General features: G+C 52.4%; 3 protein-coding genes across 3 annotated transcripts in view; all 3 read right to left on the reverse strand.

Annotated features, from left to right (window-relative positions):
- The window catches only part of LOC143438243 (mucin-12-like), a 33,146-nt gene extending 26,620 nt beyond the window's left edge, over positions 1 to 6,526 (reverse strand). Inside the window, 1 exon segment of the mRNA XM_076923940.1 lies at positions 5,358 to 6,526. The gene's annotated coding sequence lies outside the window, so the exon portion shown is untranslated.
- Positions 6,527 to 6,699: 173 nt separating this feature from the next.
- LOC143437942 (mucin-3A-like) lies at positions 6,700 to 10,783 on the reverse strand (the record flags this gene model as incomplete). Its single annotated transcript, XM_076923270.1, has 7 exons — positions 6,700 to 7,998; positions 8,150 to 8,202; positions 8,374 to 8,465; positions 8,552 to 8,731; positions 9,436 to 9,598; positions 10,249 to 10,314; positions 10,624 to 10,783. Coding segments are annotated over 7 exons (843 nt in total), but the record flags the coding sequence as incomplete, so codon positions are not given.
- Positions 10,690 to 22,557, reverse strand: Muc3a (mucin 3A, cell surface associated). Its single transcript, XM_076923268.1, has 5 exons — positions 15,162 to 22,557; positions 14,869 to 15,057; positions 12,847 to 12,962; positions 12,690 to 12,748; positions 10,690 to 10,820 (listed from the first exon to the last, which is right to left on the reverse strand). The coding sequence occupies exons 1-5, from the start codon at positions 22,555 to 22,557 to the stop codon at positions 10,811 to 10,813; spliced, it is 7,770 nt and encodes a 2,589-aa protein (XP_076779383.1). The 3' UTR covers positions 10,690 to 10,810.
- Positions 22,558 to 22,644: the final 87 nt, after the last annotated feature.

Consider the following 22,644-nt stretch of genomic DNA (forward strand, 5'->3'; position numbering starts at 1 on the left):
GGGGCAGCAAAACAGATCTAAGGGAGCTTGCCACCAAGCCTGACAACCCACCTGAGTCCTATCCCAGGACCCACGTAACAGAACTGACCCCCACAAGCCCAGTGCTCACAACCACATGATAAAATGTAATAACCAAATTCAAAGGGGGAGGAGCAAGTGGGCAGCCGAGCACCGGCCTTCACCTCTCTCTGTTTCCGGACTCCACTGTCAGGAAGATACAGTGCAATACAATGTGACTAGCTGCCTCACGCTCCTGTTGCCATGCCATTCCCCATCCCCCCATCCCTCACCCCTGCTGTGATGGACTGTATCCCACCAAACTGTAAGCCTGTCTTAAACTGCCCCCCCCCTTTTTAGTTTCTCACAGCCACGGGAAGAAGTAACTAAGATACTGTATTAGTATCAGAAGCTAGCCTGTCCCTCAGACTCCTGGGGACAGGCTAGCTTCTCCAGTCTTGGGACATCTGCAAGCAGTGAGCACCTCTCTCCGAAGCTCTGTGAGCCTGGCTCCTTCTGTATTTGTCTAAGCCAGCAATTCTCACCCTTTGAGGGGTGTCGGGGTCAAATGACCTTTGCCCAGAGGTCACCTAAGACCATTGGAAAACACAGGTATTTCACGTTATGATTCATGACAGTAGCAAAATTATAGTCATGAAGTAACAACGAAAAGAATTTATGGTTGCAAGTCACCACACCACGAGGAAGTGTATTAAAGGGTTGCAGGGCTAGGAAGGTTGAGAGTCGCCAGTCTAAGCCTTTGCGAGGTTAGCTATGCTTTCTGTACTGCTCCCAGCGGCCACACACCAGGACCTCTCCCCAGACCACAACCTCATCATCCTGGACAGTGGCAGCCTCCATGGCTCTCTGCACCACCACCCCGAGGTGCTGCTCCTGCCCTAGTAGCCTCAGCACCGGAGTGGGTGGTGGCTCTTTTACCACTGTTCCCATCACATTAAATGCTCCATAAACATTTTATTCATCCTGTCTGGTCCCGAGTACCTACCCTAGAGAAGCTGGTCCTTACAGGGCAGTATTTGCTGTGTGAGCAGCTTTATGGTGCTCCGTACAAAACGGCACTTCCTCTCCTCGCCTTATGTAAGTTTCAAAGGTTGTCTCTCTCTCATAAGCAAATATCTTATCACCCACACACAATATTCTCTTCCCATTTCTCCCCCAGGTGATTTCTTCTTGTTTTATTTATTTTAAAATTTTGTTACTATTTACTATGGTTATATTGTGCAAGTGCTTAATGAGGGGCGGGCTCGTGCCACAGACTATGTGTGGGGTCAGAGGGACTCTGTGGGGTCACTCCTCTCCTCCCCCCCCCCGTGTGGGGTCAGAGGGACTCTGCGGGGTCACTCCTCTCCTACCCCCTCCCCTTTATTTGGGTCTGGAGTTTGAACTCGGGTCCTGGAGTGACATCTTGTTGGAGCCCTGCTCTTTGTTCTGGTTGGTTTTGATGGGGGGGTCTCGTGTATCTGAGCCAGCTTTGAAGTTGCTATGTAGCTAACAATACCCCAGAACTTCTGATCCTCCTGTCTCTGCCAGCTGGGTGTTAGGACTACAGACACGAACCGTCATACTGGGTTTTCTATGGTGCTACTGATGGAACCCGGGGCCTTGTGTTTCCTAAGCAGGGACTCTTGACATCTCCTTTCACGTGTCTCTGCTCTATTGAGTTACATAAGGCTGTTTCCACATAAGAAAGTCTATCTTAGATGGCCCTCGGGATCCTGACCCAGCACCCTCGGTGCCTTCAGCACAGGCCTACCTGCACACAGCATTGTGATTGGTCACATTCATAAGAGAACACCCCCTCCATGTCTCTTCTACCTGCCTGGGATAAAGACCTCAGGTCCCTTCAGGACACTTTATCCGTTAGCCCCATGTCATCAAGAAACGCCCCTCCTCTTACTGTGAATTTCACACCCGTAAAACACTCATATTCATCCTACTTTCATATGTGTGAGAGAGACAGAGTCTTGTAGCCCAGGCTAACCTGACAGAGTCTTGTAGCCCAGGCTAACCTAAACTCCAACTTCATATGTAGCTAAGGATAACCCTGAACTCTCAGTCCTCCTGCCTCTACATCTCAGTGCTGGGATTACAGGCGAGTGCCACCACCACATCGAATCCTCAAATTGACCTTTGACATTTTTCTGGCATTTTCTAGCCCCCGCCCTCCTAGCAAATCATGAACAGAGAATTATTGATTGTGCCCCTATTCCTGAAGGCCTTTTCTCAGCGTCTCAGATGCCCTCCCTGGGGCAGCTTCCCACAGGAAACCCTAATTCTAAACCCAACGGGTACAAATGAATCATCCTGAATCACCAAAGCCAGCTCCTGCTGTCACAGGCGTGTGGGTTCCAGGACTGGCCATGCTGGGGACCTATGGGTCACCAACAAGTTGAGCCTTCATTTCTAGCAGGCTGGGTACACAGTTGGGCCCCCACAGGCCTCCCTGAAGCCTGTCTGCCTGGCAGGGCCGTCCATAGCTCTGCTCAACCCACAAGGCTCCCTGTGGAGTGTGAGAGTCCTGGCCTTGTCACACACAAACACTCCTGTGCCACCATGCTTTTGCTACCAAGAATTCATTTTCCTTGGCATATGCTCTTTTATCTTCTAGAACCTTCTTATGCCTTGGTTCCCTCTCCATAGCCATGCACCGAAAACCTTGAGGGGGTGCACAGAACAGACAGGGGAGAAAGCCACAGTTGCCACTTGGGGTTCTGAACTTGACCTCTAAAGTTCTCCGCCAGGAACCAGCCTGTGCGCCTGGGGATTTGAGAGGACTGCAGAAGACCAAGGTCTCTCAGAAGGAATATGGGCAGCGGGCTCAAATGCTCTGTCAGGGTGGGGTTGTATCATTTCCTGTGTGGCCCCCAGGAGGTTGCACACCCTCTCTGAACTTCTGTTTTTCATCCTTCCTGACTTCTTCACACATTCCTCCCTGTGCTCATCACAGGAAATAACCGCAGTGAAGTGTCTTGGGAAATAACAGGGCCTTCTGCAGGGATGGGGAGGGGAGGGTCTGGGTACACAGTCAGGTCTTCTGAGTTGCTGGGCGGCTCTATTTTCCGGGACTCACACATTCCTAGCTGCTTTTAATAAACTTTGAAAAACATTTGCATTTTTGAGACAGGGTCTTATTGTGTTCCAGCTGGTTTCCAATGCCTCCAGCTCAAGATGTAGCTGTGGTTAACCTTGAACTCCTGACCTTCCTGACTCCACCTCTCAAGTGCTAGGATTATAGACATGTGCTGCCATGCCTAGTCAATTCAGTGCTGGGGCTAGAACCCAGGGCCTTGTGAATGCTAGGCAAGTGCTCTACCCACTGAGCCACATCCCCAGACCATTACTGTTAGTTTTTGAGACAGGGTCTCTCTGTAGCCTAGGCTGGCCTTGAACTCGTGATCTCCTGCTTCCCTTTCCTAGGTAAGAGGATTACAGGCCTGTAACACCTTCCCCAGCTTGCTCTTGACATGGATGGATGTCTATCTGGCTTTCTTGGATGTCAACGGGCTCACATGTGTCACTTTTTGCAAAGTCAGTTGCAGTTGGTTATACAGGTACAATGGCTAGGTAAGGGCTTTCACCAGCATCACCAGCATCACTAGCATTCATCAGCAGTATTATCACCAACATCATTGCCAGCACCAGTCCCCTCAGAATGCTGGGTCCCCGGCTCCACTGATAGCAAGGAACAGGATGACACACACCCCCTTACGTGGACCCTGTGCATATCTCTCTGATAGTCTAATATAATGCACTCTTATAATGCCCCCCAAATTCATGCAGTTCAGGGCTTAGTTGTCCCCTCATGCTCTGCTCCCTAAATCATAGCAAAATGTAGAAGAGAGAGAGAGAGAGAGAGAGAGAGAGAGAGAGAGAGAGAGAGAGAGTCTAGGAGGACACCTGGGGCTGGGACAGCCTGAGGGGCTGAGTTCCTGGCCAGGGTCCTGATTTCCTCTGGGATTTCTGAGAACCAACCCACAGGGTTCTAGATGCCCTAGGCATTCACCCTTCACCCATAACCTTCAGCTTAAGCCCTCCTTCCACTTGCACCCTTAACCCCGACAAACACCCTGACACCCTGGTCCCCTGGGGGTTCTTTTATGCCTCAGGGGAATCAGGAGATCTACCCATAAATGAGAGAGATCCGCCTCTAGCCAGTTGCATAGTAGATATGGTTATGACAGCCCCCAAAGAAGAGCTCTCCCTGGGCTGGAGAGGTGGCTCAGAGGCTAAGAACATTGTCTGCTCTTCCAGAGGACCTGAGTTCAGTTCCCAGCAACCACATGGTGGCTCACAACCATCTGTAATGAGATCTGATGCTCTCTTCTGGTGTATCTGAAGACAGCAACAATCTTTTTTTTTTTTTTTTTTAAAGCTTACACACAACATGTGCACAGAGAAGATAAACATCAAATCATCAAATTTAAAAAAAGAGCATGCTCCCACTCCTAAACCCCTCCCCCATAAACACAGAGCAAAGATGCCCCCAGTATAAAAGAAGCCCCCCAACTATTTCAAACAGAGCGGGGGCTTTCCCAGGTACACTCTGACAAGTCAAGAGTAGAAGAGGAGCCAGGAGTGATGGCTTGCACCTGTAATCCCAGCGCTCAGGAAGCTGAGGCAGGAGGATTGCCATGAGTTAGAGACTAGCCTGGACTATATGGGGAGACCTTGTCACAGAAGTGCAAAATAAAAATGGAGTAAAAAGCTGGGCGGTGGTGGCGCACGCCTTTAATCCCAGCACTTGGGAGGCAGAGGCAGGCGGATTTCTGGGTTCGAGGCCAGCCTGGTCTACAGATTGAGTTCCAGGACAGCCAGGGCTACACAGAGAAACCCTGTCTCTAAAACAACAACAACAAAAAAAATGGAGTAAAAAGGTGGAGAGGAAAATGTCCGATAATTCTCTACAGCCGTTCCCTGCCCAGAACCTCTATGGTTGAAAAGAACCAACTCTTAAACGCTGTCCACTGACTTCCGCACATCGACTGGGAAGGCTGGAAATGACCAGCCTCTGGGCAGGCACAGACCCAAGGATAGGGATAGACAAGCAGAGACCACTAAGTGACCAAAGAACACCTTCGCTCTGCAAGGAATGGCTGAAGGCAAGAGAGCTGGATTCCAGCAGTTCCCCCACATACCAGGGGCTGCACCTCAGGCCGCCAGCTGCCCAACACAAGCCAGGCCACTTCCTCTACACCTGCAGACTTTCTCAATGGCCTCCGAGCACCCTGAAGTCCAAAGGAGGACCTAACATAAATTCCCAACCCTCCTCCTGGGAAGAGAAGCCAGACCATCGACAGCTCTGCTCAAAGCCCCAGTGCACAAGGCTGGGTGTCACTCACCGGAAACTGCCGAACAGAAAGAGAAGGGCTGGAAAGCCAGCAGCACGACCCAGGCCACCAGCATCTCCCAGGGAGAGAGCGCCCTGGCCGGAAGAGCTTCCCTCCTCAAGAGGTGCTCGCAGTGAGAGCCCTGCACCAAAGGAGCTCTTATAAGAAGGACCCTAGAGACCTTTGCCTTGGAGAAGGATGATGTCTGGCCCTGGGTGGGGATGATTGTTGCGTAGGGTGGGGGGATGACCACAGGGAGTTGGCCAAAGGACAATGGGTCAGCCTTCCTCCCCTCTAATCCCAGGTGTGTTGACTGCCCCAAGCAACAGTCAACACGAGTCGAGTCGAGTCGAGAATCCCTGGGTGGGTGGGGCAAGACGGACAGAGCAAACGGAAGACTGAGGCGGTGAGACTCTGAAGAAGAAACGTAGCCAAGAGGTGGATGCCAAGGGCGTGGAAACAATGGAGGATTGCGTGGACCCCGAGAGGGACAATCTCTAAGAAGTCGGGCTGGATAAAAGAGGACCTTCCTCAGCATCCAATGACCCTTCCCCTGGGTCTTCTTTCTCCACTGTGCCCCCCCCCCAGTCCCAGAGCGGACCCATTTCCATTGCTTTCCTGGGGGTGGGGTGGTGACGTTTACACCTAAGATTTTTATGACTGTTTGCCCCTGACCAGAGTCAGAGATGAGAGAAACCAGAACAGAGCCAAAGTCAGAAGGACTTCTAAACCTTCACCCAAATAGCTGCTGCAATAGACTACTACTTCTCCTTGTCCCTGTCTCTGTCCCTGTCCCTGTCCCTGTCCCAGGCAAGCCATCACCGTGAGGCTGTACAGACAGGCAGGTAAATGTACCTGCCGTCAAGCCTGACGACCCGAGTTCAATCCCCAGAGCCCACATGGAGTAAGAAGAGACTTAACTCCCATAAGTTGTCTTCTGACCTCCACACACATGCTATCACACACACACACACACACACACACACACACACACACACACAGACACACACACACACACACACCTTAAAATAAATGTAATAAAATAATTAACCTCCTTACCTTCTGACCCAGCACCAGCAGTCTAATTCCTTCTAGCTAATTCCAGCTCTAAGCCTCTATGGCCAAGGCAAGAGAGGGCAAAATTGCAAAATTCAGAGGTCTTGTCCCATTCACTATTGACAGAAAGACTCCCCTGTGCCCCACCTCATCCCACTAATCAGTGAAACTCATCTCCTTCATAAGATCTAGGTACAGCCATGGGCCTGGGAGATGCTGGCCTTCCTCCCTGAGAGAAAAAGATGGTGCCAAACCCCTTTCCATCCCAAGCAAATGGAGACCACTGCGGGGAAAGAGACAGATAGGAGAAAGACACATGGAGAGAGCAGTTCTGTTTACAGTAAATGTATTTATTGGATTTATATAGGGAACTAGACACTAGCTGACTTCCTGTCCCCAGATCTGTCCTGACAAAGGGGACTGAGGGTTCCAGGCTCAGCGATCACATCAGTGACCCAGTGACCGAGCGATGATAAGAAGGAAAGGAAGAGACATCGACAGGGAGGAGGTGGTGAAGACGGGGGTGGGGGTGGTGTGGGGAGGAGGAAATAAGGAGACAGGCTCATGCCCCTCATCCTCCTACAAACCTATACCCAATCCCTGCCTAGGATTCGCAATCGCCAAGGGTGGAAAGAAAGGGTTGGAGCCTCAGGGTAGGGAAGTAGGGGCTTGGAAAGCATTAACTGTGGACCCCACGACTCCCTGACAGGGAGGTGTGGGAACGAGGTGGGATTTGGGGATAGCTGCTGGGATGGAAGAGGGAGCAGGTTTGTAGGTACCAGGATAAGAGGGGCAAGGAATCAAGGTAATATGCTCAGCTGCTTTGAGAGTTCAAGGCCAGCCTGACAACTGGGAGGGGACTAGGGCTGAGGGAGGAGACTGGCATAAGAATCGACTCAGAGCAAGGGCCACAGCAAGGGGCTGCGGAGAGAGGGGGGTGACTTGCTTCATGCAAGTCAAAGGGTAAGCCTCATCAGGATGGTGTTAGAGCACAAGTCCAAACGTAAGAGCCAGTGGCTGGGGATGTGGTTCCATGGGTAGAGCTCTTGCCTAGCATGCACAGAATCCTAGGTTCGATCCCCAGAACCGCATTAAACTTTGTCTCAGAGGAACACTGGAGACCTGAGACTCTGTGAGGTGGTAGAGTTGGGTGGGAGAGAGAATCTGAGAAAAGCAACAGGAAAGAGCAACCAGATACATGTGAAGTAATTGTGCTAAGTTTTAGGCTAATGCTATAAGTGCATCGCACCCATTTCACAGACAAGGAGACCGAGGCAAGAGGCTGAGACTGCCTTGACTTGGGTTTCAGCCAAACAAAGAGAAGGATGGGAGGTCAAGGAAATAGGACCCCTGCCCCCAAGAACAAGGAGCCTGAGCTGTGTGGGTACTAGAACCAGTTCTTGCACAATGGGCTCAGTGCTACAGCCCCAGGCAAGGTGGAGGAGCACAGACGAGGCCTTGCAAGGGCTCAGAATGATGATGATGATGATGATGGTGGTGGTGGTGATGATGATGATGGTGGTGGTGGTGATGGTGGTGATGATGCTGATGCTGATGTTGCTGGTGATAAGGCCACCTCAGGTCTTTGGATGTGAACCTGCCACAGAATGGACATTGAGAGAAGAGATTGCTCGGAGGGCCAGCTGAGAGAAGCCATTGCCTGCTCCCAACCCAGCCACCTGCCCAGAGAAGGAACCGAGCATTCGAGTTTGGGAGGATTGCTCAGTGACCCTCCATTGTGACCTCACCATCATGTTGGGATCCACCTTCTCCAAGGCAACATGGAAGTTTTTATTAGTGACTGCAGAGAAAAGAAAGGAGGGTGGTAGAGCAGAGGAAACAGAGACCACATGACTCAGGGATGGTCTGGGAATGACACTAGACACGTCTATCCTGGCTAAGGAGCTCAACATACCCTCCTCAGACTGGGGCACAGCCTGAGGCAAGCCCTGTCCCAGGTATCAAGACGTACCTGTCGGGGTATCCTGGAAGCCCGTGTTGGAAAAAGTCCCCGCGATGTCTTCGTCCCAGGTCTCAAACCATTTCCTGTCCTGGGTCCAGGACCTAGATGGTGGCTCAAGAGGTCAAGTAACTGGGCAAAACTGCGGTGCCTGGGGAACCCTAACCACCCCTCCGACGCTCCAGCTCACCTGCCTGAGGGACAGCGGTCCTTGTCTCTTCCCCGGGAACGTGCCACCCAGACACTTAAGGCCACCAGTGACAGCAGCAGCACAGTGACGGCCCCCACCAGGCCTCCAACCAACACCCTCCAGTCAACCACCACCTCACATCGTGGGCCTGAGACCCAGTACGTGTCTGTGGAAAAGCAGCTGGAGAGAGAGAATCACAGTGGTCAGAACAGGTCACACGCTGGTAGGCAGGGCCATGCAGACTGGGGTCCACCATCCTAGAGCAAGCGGCCAGAACCTTGGGGAATTTGGTCTGTATAGGGCAAGGGTCTCCAGAAGGGACAGTGGGAGTGTGGCGGTTCACATTTATAATTCTAGAGCTTGGGAGATGAAGACATAGGCATCGGAAGTTGAAAGCCAGACTTGACTACTAAATTAAAAAAATTGAGGCCAGCCTGGATCACATAAGACCTTCAAAGAGTCAGGAAAGACAGTATAGAGTGGGAGGGAGGGAAGGAGGGAGGGGAAAGGGCGAGCAACATGGCTGGGGTGGGGGCGGAGAAGCAAAGGTGCTTTCCTGCTCAAGCTTGGTGAGGTAACCTGGGTTCACTCCCTGGAGGCCACGCAAAGGTGAAGGGTAAGAACCGTGTCCGCGGAGTTATCCTCTGACCTCCACCTGGTCACAGTGTCACACTCCCACGTGCACACAAGATACAAAAATAGAAGGTAATTTTCAAAATTAAAACATTTGAAAAGAAAAAAAGCAAAAAGACAGAAAGGAAGGGCTGCTGCCCCCTGGAACAGTGGGCGGGCCCCTTCTGGGAGGCGCTGGGAAGTGGTGGGCGTGGCACTGGGAGACCACACGGGAGAGTGGGCGTGGCTTACAGGGTGGGGTGGAACCTCACCGACAGGTTGGACCGCTCTTCTGCAGAAAACACTGTCCCTGGTTGCAATGGATGGTGCCATTCACTCCAGGTGTGCAATTGGTGACACAGCGGAGCCTGCTCAGCTCCACCAAAGGAAAGTAGTGTTCCTCAAAGCCCTTGGGGGCAGTTCGGTGACAGATGGCTGGGGAGAGAGACAGGAGAGATGACAGAAACAGGGGCTGCGTTCTGTCTACTCAGAACGGGGCTTTAGTGAAGGGAAGTGTGGCAGGGAGAGGGGTGCGAGGGCGGGCTTTTCCAAGGTCGGGGCCTGGGAAAGACCCTGAGATTAGATGTACTGGGATGTAGTCTCTCTCTCTCTCTCTCTCTCTCTCTCTCTCTCTCTCTCTCTCTCTCTCTCTCCCTCCCTCCCTCCCTCCCTCCCTCCTCCCCTCCCCTCCCCTCCCCTCCCCTCCCCTCCCCTCCCCTCCCCTCCCCTCCCCTCCCCTCCTCTCTCCTCCTCTCCTCTCCTCTCTTCTCCCTCCACCCTCTCTCTGTAAGCCTGAACCCACAAAGTGAAAGGGGAGAACTGGCTCCTACAAGTTGTCTTCTTACCCTCGCGCGCGCACACACACACACACACACACACACACACACACACACACGCACACACTCAAGCATTCACACAAAACAAAATGAAAATGAAAAATAAGACGGAGGGGGGCAGAAAGGTACCATTCACCCACAACAGTGGCTTCTCCAAAGGTCTCCCTTCTTCCCTGGGAACTTCAAGTGTTGGGCATTCTCAAAATTCATGGCCACCCAAGGCCACTTGGTCACTTGTCCTACCCTCACCTTCTGGGGTCAGTTCTTTCTCAGTGTGATTGTTCACCTTGATGGAGTCGGACTTAAAACACAGCGCTGTTGGGGAAAGGACAAGGCACAGGTATGGGAGGGAAGAGAGGGTTCCCTTGAAGTCCTCAGAATGGGGAGGCATCACAAGGAAAGTGTGCCATGATCTCTCTCTTCCCCACTGAGTAAGCATCCTCGTGGGATCCTCCCAAGCCCCACCTTTGAAAACCTGTGCTGAGCATGGACTGAGCCATTCTCTCTCAGCCTGTCACAAGAACCTCAGGGCTGGTACCCTGAGTGCCCAAAGGTTCCCTGTCTGGGCTGGAGTAGACCAGAGAAACAGCAGTGACCCTGTCCCCTCCCCCAGCCTTAGCTCACTCTGGTTGTCCTGACAGCTGTCACCATCTTGACTGGCACTCTGCAGCTCCTCCTTCAGTGCTATCTTCACCTTCTCAAAGTCGCTCTTCAGCTGGGGGCTGAAGGACAGCCTCAGCAGGACCCGGTAATCTACCACAATGCTGCCCCTCCTGAGGGGCCAAGGGCGTCAGAGGCTACTGGGACACCTTTAGGACCAGCTGCAAGTGTCCAGGAATAAAGGGGGGATTCAGGCTGTGATGTGAAATGTCACATTCCGTGTGTGTGTGTGTGTGTGTTGCACATGTATATGGATGTATGTGGGGTGTGTGTATGTGTGTGTGTGTGTGTGCTGCACATTTATGTCTGTGCACTGGTATGCAAAGACACTGTGTGTGTGAGGGACAACCTCGAGCATTGGTCCTTGGGTGCCTTCTACTGTTTGTTTGCTTGTTTGTTTTTTGTTTTGTTTTCTGACATAGAGTCTCTCATTGGCCTCAAATGTCACCATATGGTCCATAGAGGGCCTGTGAGCTCCCAGGAATGTGTGTGTCATCATCACCACCACCACCACCATCATCATGAGCTTCTGCCTGTGTGTCTGTAGTGTATGCGCATGTGTGGAGCTGCTTACCCCTGCTAAGATGCCAAAAGATGACAACATCTGGTGTCATGCCCTGCCACTCTCTGTCTTATTCCCTTGAGACAAGATCTATCAACTGATGCTCGAGCTAGGACAGCAGTTGGCAGGTCCCCAGAAATCCTCCTGTCCCTCCCTCCTACATCCTGCTGTTGCAGGCACACACTCGTGCCCATGCCCCAGTTTTTGCATGAGTGCTGGAATTTGAATTCATGTCTTCATGGCTGCAGAAACCCATCTCCCCAGCCCCACGCCCAGCTGTTGACATGGTTTCTGGGAATCTGAGCTTGGGGTCTTTACACCTTCAGGACAAACACTTTCCTGACAGTGTTTTCTCTAGTCCCACCTACATCCTTCTGGAGGAGGATGCTCAGCCTGGAGGAAGCAGGGAAAGAATGAGAACTGTGCTCTTCCTGTAGCTTCAAGGCGTCACCAAACTAGCCAGTGGTTAAGGGCACTGGCTTATCGAGAGAACCTGAGTTCTGTCCCCAGCTCCCACATGGTGACTCACAACCATCTGTAACTTCAGTCCCAGGGGATCTGGCATCCTCTGTGACTTCTGGCACATATGTGGTACATGGACAAAAATGCCAGCAAGCATTCATACACATAAAATAAAAACAAATATTTTATATATCTCCATATATATATACATATATATCCCTATCTCTCTATATGTGTGTATACATGTTTATATATTTATATGTGTGTATATATATATATCTTTCTACACATACACATATAATCCCTACTTCTCCATATATAATATATATACATATGCATGTATACACATATATATACACACATATACTCACACATACATGCACACACAGACACACACACACATACATATACACACATATCCCTATCTTTTTCTTCACACACACACACACACATTTATCCCTACTCCATATATATGTGTTTACACACACACACACATATTTATCCCTACTTCTCCATATATGTGTTTATACACACATACACACACACACACACACACACACACACACACACACACACATTTATCCCTACTCCATATATATGTGTTTACACACACACACACATATTTATCCCTACTTCTCCATATATGTGTTTATACACACACACACACACACACACACACATCCTTATCTCTCTCTCCCCTCCCTTTCCTTCCCCCTTCCTTCTGACAAACAAAACTGGGTACCGGCCAAAGACTAAGACAACAACCCCACCTCAGCAACTCCTGTGCAGCTGTTCTTTAAGGAATGCTTTCCCCGTAACCCGGCAAAGAAGCCCTAAAATAACTGCGAAAGTCCCCCCTCAAGGAATTTCCTTGGAGAATCCCTCTGCCCCTCTCTTTCTCTGTGATGGCTGGTGGCTTCAAAAGGGAGGGGTGGGTTCTTCAGCCTCCTTCCCACCCTCTCCCTCCACTCCACAATGTCTCCACAGCCCCTGAAGGGTCTCTTACCTCAAGGACAGGATTTCCACACCCTGGAAGCCTTGAACAGTCTGGTAAATCTTCTGCATCTGAAATGCCAATGGTGTCTGGGGTTATGACTGAACCTGTAGACCTGAGGGTACCTAGGTCCAGGGGAGGATTGCTAAGGTCCCTCCTCCCTGCTCACCTGACCCTGGAAGGCACTGCTGAAGTCTCTGTAGGCCTTGGAAGTGTTGTCTCCGAGGTCTGGAGAGAATTCCTGCTCCACAGATACCTCCATGCCCACTTCAGTCTCCACTGTGTCTGTATCATGGAAGACCCAGCTCTGACTACTTCCTTATCTGCCATCAACACCACAGCTCTCTCATCCACAGGACTCTCTTCTCTTTCTCTATCATATCTGAAGACTTAACTGAAGCATACCAGGAAAGGAGAAGAATCTGGAATGATAGCTGGGGCCATGGCTCAGTGATAGAGCCCCTGCCTAAAATCCCCCAGTGAGGGGCTGGGGGTGTGGCTCAGTGGTAGAGCCCCTGCCTAGAATCCCCCAGTGAGGGGCTGGGGGCGTGGCTCAGTGGTAAAGCCCCTGCCTAGAATCTCACAGTGAGGGGCTGGGGGTGTGGCTCAGTGGTAGAGCCCCTGCCTAGAATCCCCCAGTGAGGGGCTGGGGTGTGGCTCAGTGGTAGAGCCCCTGCCTAGAATCCCCCAGTGAGGGGCTGGGGGCATTGTTATATGGTAGAGTTATTGTTTTTAATGCCCCAGGGAGGTCCTGGGCTGTTACCAGTAGAAAGAGAGTAAATCTATTAATTCTGGTATATTTTTATCAGAGGTCAAAGAAAGAAGGCCAAGTTCACAGGGATTGGCCTTAATCCCCAGAAAGACCATATGAATATGTCATTAGACATAGAAGCATGACACAAATAATCTGTCAGGATGCAGATGAGTTAAGAGTGACTATTTCAAACTACTTTAAGAGCTGGAGAAGTGGCTCAGTGGTTAGGGGCGTATGATTCTCTTCCACAGAACCCAAGTTCAATACCATAGCTCTCATCTATCAGCCTGTAACTCCAGGCCAGGGGAATGTAATATCTCTGACCTCTCTCTCACTTGCATTCTTGTTCACAGACATACACATAATAAAAAAAAATAATAAAAATAAATCTTTACTAATTTGTTTTGTTTAGAATTTTTCAGTTTGGTTTTGTTTTTTAGTCAGGATCTCAGTGTGTAGCCCTGAGTGGCCTAGAACTTGCCATGGAGACCACACATGTTTCAGATTCACAGAGATCCACCTGTCTCTGCCTCCTCAGTGCTGGGGTTCCTAGAGTGTACCAGCAGGGACTGCTGGTGTTAGACTTTGTCATGGTTAATCACCAGTGTCAGACTGGCAGACTCTGGACTCACCTAGGAGACAACCCTCTATGCACATTTGTGAGGGGGCTTCTAGGTTGAATAATTGAGATGGGAACACCCATTTTAAGTGTGGTGGCACTATCCCAAGGTCTGAGCTCCTGGACTGAGAGAAAAGAAGTGACATGAGCACCAACATCCAACTCTCTCTCTCTCTCTCTCTCTCTCTCTCTCTCTCTCTCTCTCTCTCTCTCTTTCTCTCTCTCTCTCTGCTTCCTGACCATGGGTACCATGGGACCAAATCTGTCATGCTCCTGCCACCACGCCTTCCCACCATGAGGGACTGTGAACCCTCAGACTGTGAGCTACAGCCAACCCTTTCTCCCTTAAGTTGCATGTCTCTCCATTCATGGTGGCGCATGCCTGTAATCCCAGCTCTGAAGAGACAGAGGCAGGGAGATCTCTGTGAGTTCTAAGCCAACCTGATCTACAGAGTGAGTTCCAGGTTTGTCAGGGATACGAAACAAAGATCTATTAAAAAACAAAACAAAACAATGCTGCTGCTGTCACGGATTTGAGCACAGCAATGGAAAAAGCAACCAATAGAGACTTGTAATCCACGGACCTGTGTCACAGCTACTGCGTCTGAGGTCATTCAATAAGGCAGCCATTAGGGCATAGTAAGATTCAGAGAAGAGGTCAAAGGAGGCAGTGGAAGCCAGCTGGAGCTTAAGGGTAAAGAGAGGACATGCAATGGCAGAGTGTGAGAGAGAAGTTAGCAATGGATGAAGAGGAGGAAGCAGAGCACGCAGGGCTTCTGTAAGGAGGAAGACCAGAGCCTGTGGTTCCGACTACTCACCTATGTCTAACTGCTCCACAGGAAACTCACAGAGAGACCCATGGAAGGTGCTGGGGCAGACACACCTGAGGCCATCCCATGAACCTCCATTCTGGCATCTGTTATCCGGATCTTGACAGTAGTCTCCAGAGAAGCCAGGAGGGCAAATGCACCGGCCCTGCTCCCAGGTGCCACCATTGTCACAAACGCCTGGGAAGCACAGGTAAAATGAGAACCTGACCTTGGCGTCACTGAACTTGAATAAACAAGGAAGGTATGGGGAGAGAAACTAAACAGAAGACAAGCGGTCCAACCTGGGGTTGTGGTCAAGCTCACTGGTGTAGTCATCTGAGTAGTGGTTGAAGTTGATCTTGATGGTAGTGATATAAGGGTGGTAGGAGACTTCATGGTGGCCACCGAAGTCTCTGGGGTCTTTGTGGTCACCTTGCTTGAAGCTGTGGTAGTTAGGAAGCTGTTGCTTGGTTTCAGGGTTGAGGGGACACTGACTGAGCCAGGCATATTTGGGGTGGTGATAGAGGTGACATTCAACCGATTGTCCTCCGTGGATGCTGAGGCGCTGCTGAAGACTGTGTCTATAACTATTGTCCTAGAGTCCGTTGAGCTAGGAGCATCAGTGACGGTGTCTGAGGGCTCCGTTTCTGGTGTCATGGAAGAGGTACCCAAATGTGGAGGGAGAAATGTTCTTTCACTGGTAGAACCGGAAGAGGTAACCATGTGGGTGGTGGAGGGAAAGATGGAGAATGGGGTGATGGGAGCAGATGTTGCTCCAGTACTGGGGTTGATGTCAACACATGGAGTCTGGGGAGAGCTGGGGACTATGGTGATGGTGATGGTTTCTGGACAGGGCGTAGTGGAAGGAAGAGAGATATAAGAGAAGGGGGTTGATTCGGTATGAGCTGTGGTCAGTGGCGAGGCTGTTGGAGACGTTCTGGTGGTTGAGGACGGTGGGAAGGATGTCACTACAGAGGAGATTGTAGCATCTGTGCTGGAGCTCAGGGAGAAGGTAGAGGGAGGTTTAGTGGTAGTCGTTAGCATCGGTCTAGTAGCAGAGAGAGATGGAAAAGCAGACATTATCACTGTGGGTGTGGAAGAGATCAAGGTAGCAAAAGCAGTCACCACTGCGTTTGTAGAAGTGCTGCTCCAGGGGAGGGAATCTGTTCTGGGTTTACCTGATGAAGTAAGTGTACTTAGCGTAGTCGGGGTGGACACAAGAGTCTTCTGAGTAGACGGAACAGTGCTTGTGCTGGGGACATGGGACGCTGACAAGACAGGACTAAAGTTTGGTGAGGTACTCTGAGTATGAAAGGAAGAAAGGGGGTGACCGGGACGTGTAGGAGAAGCACTGGTGGGAAAAGAGGCAATAGAAGTTGACTTTGACAGTGAGATTTCGGGTGAAACTGACATACTCGTCCCAAGAGAACCCGGTGGGGTGTCTCCAGTCATGGTGACAGTAGTTGTCACAGTGGGGACAATGGAATGGTCGGTGCTGAGACTGGAAATCCCTGTGTCCTGGGTGATACTGGTGTGGGTTGGTGATATACTAGAACCTGTATAGGTTGACGTGGTAGCTGTCATGACAGGTGTACCACTGATGCCTGAGGAGACACCTGTATTGAAAATGGTAGAAGTGCCTTCACTAGGCAGAGATGAAGTTAGAGATGTTAGTGTCTCCAGGTGATTAGGGGTAGTAGGATATGAGGGGGTGTTAGTTGTGGGTGTGCTGTCAGGGGATTGGGTGTTTGAGGTCACCATGGCTGACAAGGGGGAGCTGGACACGCTGCCAGTGGCATCTGGCTGTGAACCCAAAGTAGACATAGAGGAAGGAGACATACTTGTGGCTGAGGTTAAAACACTAGGGGTGCTGTGGGAGGGACTCGTGGACATGGCATCTGTGAGTGGGCCTGTCACAGTGACCAAGGACCTGATTGGAAAAGTCATGGTTGTGTCTGTCATGAGTGACTTTGTGGTGCTGACCATGAATGAGGAGGTCAAAGCTGACTCTGTCATGGTGGGCAGGCCTGAGCTCTGTGAAGGGGGAATTGTGGGTGTGAGGGTCTCCAGTGTCCCTGAACTGACAGGAGGTACAGAGATGGCAGTTGTGGACAAGCTGACAGTGGGGTGGCTGTTTAAGGAGGTGAGGCTGGGCGTGCTGAGAGAGGGAGGCAGGCTGGCCATGGTGACCAGCTGTGTGGTGACAGCATTGCTTGTTTCTGAAGTGAGCATGGAGGTCCAGGTGGGTGTGGCAGAGGTGTCTGGGGTCCTTGTGGCTAAGGTGGAGGTAGGAGAGGTGATGGGGGATGGGGAATGGGTAACAGAGCTAGTGACAGAGTTGGGGAAAGTGACCTGAGGTGTAGCTGTAGATGTGGCATTAATGTTTGGGAGTGAGGTCACCATGGCAGACAATGGGGCACTGGACACTCTGCCAGTGGCATCTGGTTGTGGACCTGACACAGACATAGAGGACGGAGCCCTACTTGTGTGTGAGGTGACCATACTGGAGGTGATGTAGGAAGAGCTTGTGGATCTGCCATAGGTGGGTGGGCCTGTGACAGTGACCAAGGATGTGACTGGGGAAGTCTCAGCTCTGTCTGTCATATGTGACTCTGTAGGAAGGCCTGTGGCAGGACTGACTGTGGATTGGCCTGTGGATGTGGCAGCTAGGCTGGGGAAAGGGGGCTGATCTGTGTCAGTCACAGCTGAGGTAGGAGGAGGAGGCTCTGTGGATGAGGGGGCTGTGGGTGTGGTGAGGGTGGTAGGTGTCGGGGTGGACTCAGGTGTTGCATAGACTGTATGTGTGATGGTTGGAGCTGAGGGGACACTGTCCCACTGTGTGGTCCCAGCTGTCCTGGCAGAGATGGATGAGGAGAAGGCAGATTCAGCAGGGAGGCTCGAGGCCAGGGGAGGTGGAGTGTTCCCTGTACTGAAGGGAACAGCTGTCACACTGCTGGTGGTGTGGACCGTGGAGAGAAGGGTAGTGTCCGTGTGCACACTGGTGGGGTTAGAAGAGATGGAGTCAGTCGGTGACAGGCTGGGAACTGTGAGGGTTGCAGTGTGTGACTCTGTGCTCAAAGGCTCTGTGCTGCCCATGGAGAAGGAGGTCAAAGCTGTGTCTGTCATGGTGGGCAGGCCTGAGCTCTGTGAAGGGGGAATTGTGGGTGTGAGGGTCTCCAGTGTCCCTGAACTGACAGAAGGTACAGAGATGGCAGTTGTGGACAAGGTGGCAGTGGGGTGGCTGTTTAAGGAGGTGAGGCTGGGCGTGCTGAGAGAGGGAGGCAGGCTGGCCATGGTGACCAGCTGTGTGGTGACAGCATTGCTTGTTTCTGAAGTGGGCAGGGAGGTCCAGGTGGGTGTGGCAGAGGTGTCTGGGGTCCTTGTGGCTAAGGTGGAGGTAGGAGAGGTGCTGGGGGATGGGGGATGGGTAACAGAGCTAGTGACAGAGTTGGGGAAAGTCACCAGGGATGTAGCTATAGATGTGGCATGTGTGACTGGGAGCGTGGTCTCCAAGGGAGATAACGGGGTGCTGTGTGTGGTACCTGCTGTGACCGGTTTTGTGCTTGAGCCAGACACAGAGGTCAGAACCCCATTTGTTGTGGAAGTGAACACACTGCTGGTCACTACAGAAGGTATGGTTGTGCCAGAAGCAAGTGTCTCAGTGGGGGTGATCAAAGAAGTGGCTGGTGGAGCTGACAGTCTATCTGTCCCTGGAGACTCTGTTGGAAGGGCTGTATTAGGTGTGAGTGTGGCTTCCCCAGAGGGTGTGGCAGCTGGGCTGGGTGAGGGAGGCCGACCTGTTCCACTCACTGCTGCAGGAGGACTCAGTTCTGGAGACAAGGGTTCTGTGAGTGTGTTCGTGGTCGTGGGTGCTGGGGTGGAGACCACAGTGGTGTACACTGTGTGCAGAAGTGTTGGAGATGAAGCCTCATTCTCTCTGTGTGTGGTCCCAGGACTGCTGCCCACCATGGCTGAGGAGAGCAGGGATGTGACTGGAATGCTTGTGCCCAGGGGCTGAGCTGGAGTGTTTCCCATAGGAGAGGAAGCAATGGTGATGGGTGTGTAGCCAAGGGTAGTGTCCCTGTCCCCACTGGTGGGGATAGAGGAGATGGAGTCAGTCGGTGACAGGCTGGGAACTGTGAGGGTTGCAGTGTGTGACTCTGTGCTCAAAGGCTCTGTGCTGCCCATGGAGGAGGAGGTGAGAGTTGCATCTGTCATGGTGGGCAGGCCTGAGCTCTGTGAAGGGGGAATTGTGGGTGTGAGGGTCTCCAGTGTCCCTGAACTGACAGAAGGTACAGAGATGACGGTTGTGAACAAGGTGGCAGTGGGGTGGCTATTTAAGGAGGTGAGGCTGGGCGTGCTGAGAGAGGGAGGCAGGCTGGCCATGGTGACCAGCTGTGTGGTGACAGCATTGCTTGTTTCTGAAGTGAGCATGGAGGTCCAGGTGGGTGTGGCAGAGGTGTCTGGGGTCCTTGTGGCTAAGGTGGAGGTAGGAGAGGTGCTGGGGGATGGGGAATGGGTAACAGAGCTAGTGACAGAGTTGGGGAAAGTGACCTGAGGTGTAGCTGTAGATGTGGCATTAGTGTTTGGGAGTGAGGTCACCATGGCAGACAATGGGGCACTGGACACTCTGCCAGTGGCATCTGGTTGTGGACCTGACACAGACATAGAGGACGGAGCCCTACTTGTGTGTGAGGTGACCATACTGGAGGTGATGTAGGAAGAGCTTGTGGATCTGCCATAGGTGGGTGGGCCTGTGACAGTGACCAAGGATGTGACTGGGGAAGTCTCAGCTCTGTCTGTCATATGTGACTCTGTAGGAAGGCCTGTGGCAGGACTGACTGTGGATTGGCCTGTGGATGTGGCAGCTAGGCTGGGGAAAGGGGGCTGATCTGTGTCAGTCACAGCTGAGGTAGGAGGAGGAGGCTCTGTGGATGAGGGGGCTGTGGGTGTGGTGAGGGTGGTAGGTGTCGGGGTGGACTCAGGTGTTGCATAGACTGTATGTGTGATGGTTGGAGCTGAGGGGACACTGTCCCACTGTGTGGTCCCAGCTGTCCTGGCAGAGATGGATGAGGAGAAGGCAGATTCAGCAGGGAGGCTTGAGGCCAGGGGAGGTGGAGTGTTCCCTGTACTGAAGGGAACAGCTGTCACACTGCTGGTGGTGTGGACCGTGGAGAGAAGGGTAGTGTCCGTGTCCACACTGGTGGGGTTAGAAGAGATGGAGTCAGTCGGTGACAGGCTGGGAACTGTGAGGGTTGCAATGTGTGACTCTGTGCTCAAAGGCTCTGTGCTGCCCATGGAGAAGGAGGTCAAAGCTGTGTCTGTCATGGTGGGCAGGCCTGAGCTCTGTGAAGGGGGAATTGTGGGTGTGAGGGTCTCCAGTGTCCCTGAACTGACAGAAGGTACAGAGATGGCAGTTGTGGACAAGGTGGCAGTGGGGTGGCTGTTTAAGGAGGTGAGGCTGGGCGTGCTGAGAGAGAGAGGCAGGCTGGTCATGGTGACCAGCTGTGTGGTGACAGCATTGCTTGTTTCTGAAGTGGGCAGGGAGGTCCAGGTGGGTGTGGCAGAGGTGTCTGGGGTCCTTGTGGCTAAGGTGGAGGTAGGAGAGGTGCTGGGGGATGGGGGATGGGTAACAGAGCTAGTGACAGAGTTGGGGAAAGTCACCAGGGATGTAGCTATAGATGTGGCATGTGTGACTGGGAGCGTGGTCTCCAAGGGAGATAACGGGGTGCTGTGTGTGGTACCTGCTGTGACCGGTTTTGTGCTTGAGCCAGACACAGAGGTCAGAACCCCATTTGTTGTGGAAGTGAACACACTGCTGGTCACTACAGAAGGTATGGTTGTGCCAGAAGCAAGTGTCTCAGTGGGGGTGATCAAAGAAGTGGCTGGTGGAGCTGACAGTCTATCTGTCCCTGGAGACTCTGTTGGAAGGGCTGTATTAGGTGTGAGTGTGGCTTCCCCAGAGGGTGTGGCAGCTGGGCTGGGTGAGGGAGGCCGACCTGTTCCACTCACTGCTGCAGGAGGACTCAGTTCTGGAGACAAGGGTTCTGTGAGTGTGTTCGTGGTCGTGGGTGCTGGGGTGGAGACCGCAGTGGTGTACACTGTGTGCAGAAGTGTTGGAGATGAAGCCTCATTCTCTCTGTGTGTGGTCCCAGGACTGCTGCCCACCATGGCTGAGGAGAGCAGGGATGTGACTGGAATGCTTGTGCCCAGGGGCTGAGCTGGAGTGTTTCCCATAGGAGAGGAAGCAATGGTGATGGGTGTGTAGCCAAGGGTAGTGTCCCTGTCCCCACTGGTGGGGATAGAGGAGATGGAGTCAGTCGGTGACAGGCTGGGAACTGTGAGGGTTGCAGTGTGTGACTCTGTGCTCAAAGGCTCTGTGCTGCCCATGGAGGAGGAGGTGAGAGTTGCATCTGTCATGGTGGGCAGGCCTGAGCTCTGTGAAGGGGGAATTGTGGGTGTGAGGGTCTCCAGTGTCCCTGAACTGACAGAAGGTACAGAGATGGCAGTTGTGGACAAGGTGGCAGTGGGGTGGCTGTTTAAGGAGGTGAGGCTGGGGGTGCTGAGAGAGAGAGGCAGGCTGGTCATGGTGACCAGCTGTGTGGTGACAGCATTGCTTGTTTCTGAAGTGGGCAGGGAGGTCCAGGTGGGTGTGGCAGAGGTGTCTGGGGTCCTTGTGGCTAAGGTGGAGGTAGGAGAGGTGCTGGGGGATGGGGAATGGGTAACAGAGCTAGTGACAGAGTTGGGGAAAGTGGCCTGAGGTGTAGCTGCAGATGTGGCATTAATGTTTGGGAGTGAGGTCACCATGGCAGACAATGGGGCACTGGACACTCTGCCAGTGGCATCTGGTTGTGGACCTGACACAGACATAGAGGATGGAGCCCTACTTGTGTGTGAGGTGACCATACTAGAGGTGATGTAGGAAGAGCTTGTGGATCTGCCATAGGTGGGTGGGCCTGTGACAGTGACCAAGGATGTGACTGGGGAAGTCTCAGCTCTGTCTGTCATATGTGACTCTGTAGGAAGGCCTGTGGCAGGACTGACTGTGGATTGGCCTGTGGATGTGGCAGCTAGGCTGGGGAAAGGGGGCTGATCTGTGTCAGTCACAGCTGAGGTAGGAGGAGGAGGCTCTGTGGATGAGGGGGCTGTGGGTGTGGTGAGGGTGGTAGGTGTCGGGGTGGACTCAGGTGTTGCATAGACTGTATGTGTGATGGTTGGAGCTGAGGGGACACTGTCCCACTGTGTGGTCCCAGCTGTCCTGGCAGAGATGGATGAGGAGAAGGCAGATTCAGCAGGGAGGCTTGAGGCCAGGGGAGGTGGAGTGTTCCCTGTACTGAAGGGAACAGCTGTCACACTGCTGGTGGTGTGGACCGTGGAGAGAAGGGTAGTGTCCGTGTCCACACTGGTGGGGTTAGAAGAGATGGAGTCAGTCGGTGACAGGCTGGGAACTGTGAGGGTTGCAGTGTGTGACTCTGTGCTCAAAGGCTCTGTGCTGCCCATGGAGGAGGAGGTGAGAGTGGTATTTGTCATGGTGGGCAGGCCTGAGCTCTGTGAAGGGGGAATTGTGGGTGTGAGGGTCTCCAGTGTCTCTGAACTGACAGGAGGTACAGAGATGGCAGTTGTGGACAAGGTGGCAGTGGGGTGGCTGTTTAAGGAGGTGAGGCTGGGCGTGCTGAGAGAGAGAGGCAGGCTGGTCATGGTGACCAGCTGTGTGGTGACAGCATTGCTTGTTTCTGAAGTGGGCAGGGAGGGCCAGGTGGGTGTGGCAGAGGTGTCTGGGGTGCT

Source organism: Arvicanthis niloticus, chromosome 24 (assembly GCF_011762505.2).
Source record: "Arvicanthis niloticus isolate mArvNil1 chromosome 24, mArvNil1.pat.X, whole genome shotgun sequence".
Lineage (NCBI taxonomy): Eukaryota > Metazoa > Chordata > Mammalia > Rodentia > Muridae > Arvicanthis > Arvicanthis niloticus.

Coding starts and splice junctions, on each gene's coding strand:
- Muc3a (XM_076923268.1), bottom strand. CDS start 22,557: ATGACCAGCCTGCCTCTCTCTCTCAGCACGCCCAGCCTCACCTCCTTA. Junction 15,058..15,161: donor GAGCTTGACCACAACCCCAG/GTTGGACCGCTT, acceptor TGTGCTTCCCAG/GCGTTTGTGACAATGGTGGC. Junction 12,963..14,868: donor TGTGGAGCAGTTAGACATAG/GTGAGTAGTCGG, acceptor TCCATGATACAG/ACACAGTGGAGACTGAAGTG.